The 9,559-nt window shown below is 42.3% G+C and overlaps 1 protein-coding gene across 1 annotated transcript in view; it reads left to right on the top strand.

Moving 5' to 3' along the window:
- Positions 1-9,559, top strand: part of LOC109322412 (transmembrane and immunoglobulin domain-containing protein 2-like) — a 24,764-nt gene that overhangs the window by 5,219 nt on the left and 9,986 nt on the right. Inside the window, exons 2-4 of the mRNA XM_019553483.1 lie at positions 3,001-3,345; positions 6,569-6,688; positions 7,892-8,007. Coding sequence (XP_019409028.1) covers positions 3,001-3,345; positions 6,569-6,688; positions 7,892-8,007 — 581 coding nt within the window. The remainder of the gene's footprint in view (positions 1-3,000; positions 3,346-6,568; positions 6,689-7,891; positions 8,008-9,559) is intronic.

Genomic DNA, 9,559 nt, shown 5'->3' with positions numbered 1-9,559 from the left:
TGGTGCAGGCTCCTACCCTGGGGGTGTTTAAGAGGAGGTTAGATGAACACCTTACTGGGGTCTTTTGATCCCAGTACTCTTTCCTGCCATGGCGGGGAGTCGGACTAGATGATCTACTCAGATCCCTTCCGACCCTAGAAACTATGAAACTATAATTGACTAAGTTTCACATTAAGCCCTCCAGCGTGGACAAATCAAACAGAAAAGGAAATTTCAATGAATTATTTAGAAAATTGCATCTTATTCTTACCTATTTGAAGCTGTACAGAGCAAGAACTCAAAAAATGTAATGTGTTTTTTTTTAATTTCTAATGTGCATGTATGTCTTGTAGTTTTCAGGCGCATTACATATCCCTTCCGATCAAAACATTCCTGTAGTTTTACAGTGCAGAAGTTAAACACAGGAATCCCTACATGGATTCCTACAGCAACATAACTATGCAGAGCTGTATTATTTAAACTGTTACTTCAAGGCAAAAAAACATACCAGAGTGTAGGTTAATGCAGAATCTTACATAAAATTTACTCAGTCACACCAAGTTATGCTGATACAGGACGTACAAGAGTTGAAGGTTCTTTTATGATCTCTTTTATCAGACCAACTGTATAGTTGGAAGAGACATTAAATAAGCTTTTGGGCGCAAACTGCCCTTCCTCAGTCCTCTTCCTGAGACCTGAGGAAGGGCAATTTGTGCAGAAGTTTATTTAGCTTCATTTCCAACTGTGCAGTTGGTCTAGTAAAAATATATCATAAAAGAACCCTTGCCTATTGTACATTTCCTGAACCATCATGCCCACAACAAAACTGATATAGGATGTATAAATTTAGCACACTTGATCTTTAGCGTTTTGGGGTGTTTTTACACGTGCTCAGGTGTGGGGAGTGGGCTTAATTAGAGAGGCTCCAAAAGAAATAATGGGATTAAATTGCAATAAGGGAGATTTAGGTTAGGAAGGAGGTTTAGGTAGAGAAATATTTTTAACTATGAGAGTGGTTAAATGTGGGACAAGATTACCTAAAGAGGCCATTCAGTGTCCATCCTTGGAAGTTTTTTAAAAGCAAGTTAGACGAATGCTTGTCTAAAATAATTTAGATGGGGGTGACTCTGCAGCAAGTAGGGGATTGCAGTAGATGGATTTTCTTTCAGCTTTGTTTTTCTATGATTTGTGGATCTAAATTCTCAGTAAGAATGCTGAGTTGGGAGGGGAGTGAAGAATGCCTGTTAAAACCCAGTTAAAGCACAGAGAAATGAATGCACATGAATGCATAACAAATACACAGTAGAGTGACAAATACTGGCAAAATCTGCCCTTGTTTTCAATGCAAGTAGGACACAAGCAATCTTTGCATAAGTATATATGCCACTGGTGGTGATGATTACCAATAACATCCAAAGTATAGATGACACCAAAGGTGCAGGAAGTGCCAGGGTAAACCTGTCGGCTCAGCTCCAATTTCAAACTAAATCGGAGAATTAAATAGTATCAGTTTATGGACTTTTTGGCCTTGCAGACACCCTCCTCTAAATGTGTTGGTGATGTAACTGGGTTTACCCGGGCTTGTTTCTCCCAGCTCCATATGCAGTAGGATGCTACAGTGTATAAATGCCTTTGATATTTTATGTTGCGTTTAGCACTAATGCAGTCACTCATAATTTTCCAGCATATGCTGCTAGGGATATGGTTAGGTAACATGTTACTGGTAGTCAAGCAAAGATTGTTGTCACACGGGGATTAAGTTGAGGTGGTTGGGGAGGGATGGAAAAACCCTTCCAAATTCTGCCCATGGCAGAATTCTCTCAGAATATATTGTCCGCATGTTCAAAATGCCATCACATACGCTCTGTGCTTGGTTGTCCTCATATGACCCACTTAGTTCTACTCCATCTTTTGGCTTTGGCTTCTTCTGACTGGGATTGTGGAGTAAGGTGGTGGCACTCGCCAAAAATCTCTCATTCCTGGTTCCAAATTTTGCAGTCACTCCCTGTAGATCGTACAGACCTGCGCAATATAATCTTCTCAGTGCGGTGAAATAGCTCATCCTTTAAATGTCAACATGGTTATAACTGAGCATCCGTGTTCACCTGAACAAGGCAGTTCATGCTTCATAGAACTATTGTTTAAAGCTCTGCAAGCTCGGGCAAACCTCACAATACATTTGGTTTGTATTTTTGAAGCTATCTCAGCAACTGTAGCAGCCGAAAGATTGATATTTTGTGGGTTTTACCTCAAAGTTTAGATTCAGGAGAACAAGGCAGCAGCATAAAGGACATGTCTGTATAAACACACACGGACTAAATATTAATCCAAGCCCTGCTTGTGAGAGCAGAAAAGTTGTTGTTTAGAAACAAACATTGTGTTAATTGGTAATACTGGCTCCAAAGCTGTAGTTGTAGGACTGTGGATAGCTGCTTCAGGTACCAGATGAAGTATTGCTAGTAGAGCAGAAAAAAACTTCCAGGGCTGCTGTCCCTGCTGACTCCTCTGTTCACTGCCACAAAATTCACTTGTTATAAAACAAGGAAAGTATAAAGTATGCAAGTATGGGGTCAACACGTGGCATTAAATATGCTGGTTTCAGTTCAGAGGTATAAGTATTTTCAACATGCTATAAACTAAAAAGTTTCACATTATTCATTTTTTTCTTTTTAAAAAAAATTATAAGGAAAATTACAATGGAAGACACATTTCTTACATAACAAAGAACATTTTCACATAAAGAAGAGGCTCAGCCTGTATGGGGAAACTTCACTAAATACCCCACAAGAACGATATGTAAAGAACATTAAAGAGAAAGAGATGAATTTTTAATTTGATCTAATGTATGTATCATTCCTTTGAGAAACGAGGGCAGAACTCACTCAGTAAGAGTGACAGTATTATCACAAAATAGGTTTAGCAATGTTGTAAAATTATAAATAAATTCAAATGTAATTATTGCACTCTTTAATGTTACCTGTTTCCTACTTTCAGTTGAAAACTATTGCTTTTCTTCTATAGTTACAGATATTGATACCTTAAAAGTCAGCCAGACACCAACAAAAATTATTGCATCAGCTGGACAGTCGGTTGAAGTGACCTGTACCTGGGAAAATCATGACAGAGTTGAGAGGTATCGAGTTACCTGGGAAAAACAGAATCTCAGCTCTGAAGGGCCCAGTACCGAAAAACTAAAAGAGGAAGTTTGCAATACAAGCAGTACCGTACATACGAACAAGGCAATGCTAGAGCTCAAACCTGTTAATGTAAACAACACTGGAATTTACTTCTGTGAAATAAATGTTGAAATCCCTTACCTGAAGAGAGGAAAGGGAAATGGAACAACTCTAATTGTTGCAGAAGAAGGTAAGCAAGGCATCGATAGTAGCTGTCCTGAATGCATGCCACTTCATCTGTCTCTGTCAAGATGGTTTAGTCAGAAATGTATTTCTTATTTTTTTCCCCTTGAGAGTTACAGAACCTGTAATATGAGCAAAAATCTAAGTACTGAGAGTCCAGCAGGTCCCAACCTGTTTAGACTCAAGTCATCCCTCAGAGAATGCCAGCTCTTAGTTTTCACTTACAATTTTCTACAATAAAAAAAAAACAGAACAACTCTTCTGTTGCAAAGAACTCAGAATGATCACAACAGGTCAGCATGTTTTTGACACTATGGGGGATTCCTGTTTGAAATCCCTGGGTTTATCTTGTGAATCCTGCATAGGTGTTTGCACACCCATGAATTGTGAGGCTCTCATGGCACTCTAGGTTCTGCGCTTCCTGGTTGAGTATTCCTGATTTAACCCTTCATCGGTTCTGATATTGCGTCTTCTTGTGACAATTCATTTAACGTTTTGGCCTTGGTTTATGCAGCTGAAGGATACTTACATTTCAGGATACCTGAGAGGATTCACTACAATATTATTGGCAATAGCCTTTGGTTCACTGGGTGTTTCACAGTGCCTGCCCAGAAAAATTTACAATCCAGGTGTGAAACAGCAACTAAGGCTGATAAATAATGGGGCGGGAAAGGAAGGAGAAGGACACAAGTTATTGCACTAGAACTGCACTGTTCCTCAGTTCAGTCATGTGAACATTTCAGCTCTTGTATTTTTATGTTTAATGTTTTTTATGAAGTTGAAAAAGCAGTAGTATTGGTTCACTATGACAAAGATCAAATTGTTCATCATGTGATCTGATTGTATTAAAAGTACCACAGATGTGATAGTTATTATATAAGTAAAATCTTATTCATGATTTATTTTGAAAAAATTAAAATCTTAAGTCTGAGAATACTTAAGCATGTGTGTAACTTTGGTGATAGGAATAGGCTCCACTGAAGACTGATAGTCCCCATCTCACATTGTTCAGAACTACTAACCTGAACAATGTGAGATGCACACCTAAGTATTTACAGGTTGGGGCCTTAATTGTGGGGAAAAAAAATCAGGTCCAATCCTGGTTAATTATCAATTGACACTAATTGCTTATGACAAAGATGCACAATAATTTTAAAAGGTAACATAGAGTACATTTACACATTCAATTAATGCATATGAGTAAACTCTGGAGTTTATTGTTCCTGGATACCATGTCTTCACATCCACCCAGGACCACAGCACATTGAGCCAGGGGGCAGCAGCCCTGGCTGGCAGGGAAGCTGGAGGGGGTCAGCCTGCCAGCCTAGGGATGCTGCCCCCTTGCTCAACATGCTGCAGAGGGGCTGGCTGGGGCACAAGGATGTAGCAGAATTACCCTCATGGTCCAGCCAGCCAAGATAGTGTCTACATGTGCACTGCTGTGCTGTGCACTGGAGTACTATGATGAGCAACTGGTGCCTCTTGAGTTGGGGGGGCACATGCCCCCCCTGGCACCAGTCAGTGACCAAGGGAGGGGGTCTCACGGCCAGTCTCACTGACTGGGGGTGGGGTCCCCCAGGAGCTGATCTCACTCGCCAAAGAGCAGCCACGTCACTTCCAGAAGGCCTGTGGCTACTTCCGGAAGTGGCGTGGCCACTTTTGGTGGCAGCCTGGCTCCCCGGCCGGCACTCACGGGGGGGGAGCACTGGAGCTCCTGCCTGCCCCCCTGCCTGTTACCTAAACAGGGAGTGCGGCCTCACAGGGGGTGCACCCCCTACGTGTCGTCACTAAGTACTATCCTCTGCATGTGCTATCCTGCTGCAGACTTAGTTAATTTACTGCAGCCTAATAGGAGTGCACATGTAGACATGTGATATTTACTGAGTAGCTAATTAGTCTACTGCACAGTAAACACCTTTTGTAGATATATCCATGGTCTCCTATTTTATGCCTTTCAGTCACGAGTGGGCAAAACATGCAGCCCACCAGGCCATTCTATCTGGCCCATTGGGCACCTAAAATATTTAGAAAATTAATATTTATCTGCTCCTGGATGCCTGTCAAAGATGGCATGAGCCAGGGCCAGTAGGACCCAGAGGAAACCAGAAGCAGGACCCAGCAGCCCAGCAGCAAGGCTCACCCGGCCCTGCCCCACCCCCAGCTTCCCCACCCCCTCCAACTGGTGTCCCGGGGCCTGCACCAGTGGCCCCAGAGCACGGTGGCAGGAGCGCAGGGTCTGGCACTAGCTGTGCTGGAGTGGAGGCAGGGGTCCCATGCTCCTGCCACCCCACTCTGGGCCCTGCTTGCACCAGCACCAGGACACCAATGTAGGCCCTGCGCTCCCTCATGCCCCCTCGCTTCCACTCACCCCTGTCTGTAGCTGCCATTTCCCTGCTTTCCTGTCCACTGCTGGCCACTCCAGCACCCTGTGGCTCCTGGATGCATCACTGGACTGCAGGAGCATGGGGCCTGCACAAGTACCCTGAGACCAGGAGTGGGAGTGGTGTGTGTGTGTGTATGTGCACGCACACGTGCGTGCGTACACATAAGTGTGCAGGAAGGGAGGGACAGTGTGTGTGTGTGTGTGTGTGTGTGTGTGTTCATAGGGTGAGTCCCACACACACCCCGTCATACACATGCACCCCCCTCACACTACCATACATGCAGACCATTACAACCACACCCCCTCACACACTCCAGCCACCTTCCTCCCACACCCAATACCTCTACACACATGCTCACATCTTCCCCCACACCCCACATACCCACACACCCACAGACACCCACAAATCTATACCTACCCCTCAATGCCCCCACCCCCCACAATATATAAAAGTAAGGCTTCATTTTAAGCTACTGTGCAATCATCTTTGTGTACACTACACAAACACAGGACAACAATATTTTTTAAATCAAATCAATGAGTGTTGTAGATGTTTGCTTTTTAGAGTACAACGTGGTATTTTTTTGGTTCCAAGATGGCAAAGCCTTGCTGAAAGGAGTACCTCCTGGGACAAGGGGAGGGACTTCTGGTGGCAAAGGTCAGGGTTAGGGGGCAGAACTTCCAGTCACAGGATGGAGACCGGGGGGTGGGGCACCTGTGAAGGGGTGTGGCTACCCAGGCAGCCCTTGACCACTTGCCAAAACTCAGTAAGTGACCCTCCGCCCAAAATAATTGCCCACCCCTGATTTACCTAATAAATACCTTGATTTGAAATGTTTGATTACAGATTCCACATCAGTGAATAAGAACTATTATTTTATGACAATTTCAGTCATCGTTCCTATCCTACTATCAGGGGGCTGGTTATATCTTCACTGCAAAAGGCAACAGGACTCCCAGAACTCTGGTAAGTGGCACTGCATTTGAAATGCAAACCCTAAAAGCTAGGTGTTGAGTTCAGGATCTGTGTGTCATGTCATAGCAGCACTAGGAAGGGAACTGCATGGTGCTTCTGTTGCACTAACAGTCTTGGCTTTTCATGGCCATCTGTACAACAAGCTATTGGCAGATTATTTCAAGGTGGTGACCAGGAGACCTGGTCTACATGTGTTTAAACAAAACCTCTCTTCAGCCCCTATGCACCTTTTCCTTGTTTGGGCTCCTGCAAAGAGCAGTTTGTGGGGGTGCTAAATTGGTTGGTGTGAAAAACCTTGGCTGGTCAGGATACATGATACTGGCTATTTCTCTGAAGGATGCTAAATGCAGAAAATCAGTAATTTCTCTCTTACAGAATGTACACATTGTATGTTGAACACAACCTTGAAGTTCCAGCTCTTTTAAAAAAAAAACATACATATAAATCATGTTGGACTTATGTTGTACCTGTGATGGTTCTGGAGTTATGCTAGGGGCAAGAATTGTTGTGGGTGATATCTTTTATTGAACCATCTGTAAAACATACTACCCAAAACAATCCTTGCCTCTCGCATATATGTAAATAGGCTTTTATCCCATCTCATCAGTATGTTGCAATCTTCCACTGAAAGGAATTAATTGCAAAACTGTTTGTTCCCCATTGCTTCATTTCACCTGATTGTTAATTAAACGCAAAGATCTCTATCTTTATTTTCAAAAAGCATTTTTTGTATTTGTTTTCTGTTCACGGCAAAATCCCACCCTTTTGTTACCAAAATGTAGCAAGACAGAAAAGCTCACAGAAAACCCCAAGTGCAATTACAAGAGAAATAGGACAAATGCAAACTTGGCACCCTCCAGCAGTGGTAAACAAACTGTTACACGTGGCAGTACTCTGCAGTTGTAAGGTAGCAGAGCTAACTGGCTTTGTGACATGGTCATGTGTGAGTAATGAGCAGAATTTATTCTGCTCCCTAACTGATCGACAAGGCAACAGGAGTTGAGACTATCTGAGGTATTGGGGTCTGAGGTTTCTGCACCCTTGACTGTCACAATATCCCAAACACTTATTTGCACACCAAACATTCCCATGAAAGATCACTTTAGTCTCCCAATATATGACTCTTGAAAAGCATAATGACCAAACAGTGGCTGTCTGGTTTTTTTATGATATTGTGATTCACCCAAACTTCAGTGCCAGTTGGAAGGCCTCAAGAGGAGCAGATGCTTCAGGTTTCTGAACTGAATGAAGGAAATGAGGAGAGAAATGAAGCAGATGATGGAAATTCTTCATCTAACTCATCCGAATGGGTAAGTGACTTACAAGAGGGCTCTGCCTATGAGAGAAATGAGGTACTTCTCAGTGGGAAGCTGAGCAGAAAGAATACAAAGGGAGAACAAGTTTCTTGTTGAGAGGCATGTACCCTAATTCATGACAAAGTCAACAAAAATAAATGTGTTATCATTAGAAGCATAACAAAAGTCGTTTCTGTTCTTAAAATCTGCATGTCAGAAAGGCCTGGAACTATACATGATGAGGTATGGACATGAAGAAAAGGGGAACATGAGAAAAGCAAACAAAAAGAATATTATAGGTTGAATGAAACTACTCTAAGCCAAGTGGGCAACATGGTTCGCCCCAGTGATTTAACAGACTGGGTCTATTGCCAAAGAGAATAATGGTGAGATGGCGACATGAGAGCTATCTTTTGCACTCTGTGAGAGCAAAGCACACACCATTTTAGCATGGTTTCATGCTTCAGGCTTTCATGCCATATCCCATCAAATGCTATAGTTTGCCTGGGTATTCTCCCCCACGCTGCCTGTGATTAGTTGTTTCAGTACATCTAAGGCTGTGGGTAAGACCTTCAGAACAGACACAAGTATATATATGCATCAGGCAAACAAAGACTATAAACATGCACCATGTTATGCTCAGATTTTTTTTATATATCTAATGCTGTACCATAGCAAAGTACAGTCATTTGAGCTTTGCAGGCGTGGCTTCATATAGTTTGTATGCTCTTCTCCAGGCTACATGCAGGCCTGAGTAGCAAAGGGGTGTCAAAAGACACTGTTTTCCATGAACAAAACAGGTTCCTGACTTCTTATACCATGCTCAGGTTCATGGTTGATGGGACAGTGTCAGGACAGCAGTACTAGTAGTTATAATACCAATTCCTAGCAATAATTATTTTGAGAAAAATACTATCAGAATGTATTAGCCTGGGGCCAATGAGCTTGTTTTGTATTTCTGCAGGAAATAGCAACCTAGTGAAATGCTAGTTTCATTTAATGTTTAAAAGCAGATTTCTCCCTTTGTGAAATGCAAGGCTTGTATAGCCCATTGATCAAAATAATAAAATATTTAAATTGCTGGCCATAAATGGATAGTGCTGTTACTTGATAGGCACATGAGAGATATAGTATTGAAAAAGACAAAGCAGCCATTAAAGATGGTGTAAAGGAATGAGTTCATTACTAGGCATTAACTGCTGTGGACTTGTATGAATAAGAAGAACCATCTGGAGGACATGTGAATATAATTAAGAAAGGTCTGTTGCTCTTGCTTTATAATTAAACAATTGTTAGCCATAGTGAACTCTTGTCGTGAGCCTGCATCAATTTATACTTTCACATAACTGACCTCTTTTCTCTTCTAATGAAAGCAGACAGGGTGATTTCACATTATTATTTTAAAGCATAATTAGCTCTCATAAATCATTCATAGATTTTATAGATTTCATAGACATTAGGGCTGGAAGGGACCTTGGGAGATCATCGAGTCCAGCCCCCTGCCCAAAGGGCAGGAAGTCAGCTGGGGTCATAGGATCCCAGCAAGATAAGCATCCAATTTACTCTT

Source organism: Crocodylus porosus, unplaced genomic scaffold (assembly GCF_001723895.1).
Source record: "Crocodylus porosus isolate Cpor-Errol unplaced genomic scaffold, CroPor_comp1, whole genome shotgun sequence".
NCBI lineage: Eukaryota > Metazoa > Chordata > Crocodylia > Crocodylidae > Crocodylus > Crocodylus porosus.
The sequence above is the reverse complement of the archived record's forward strand: the minus strand, read 5'-3'. Positions and strand labels throughout refer to the sequence as shown.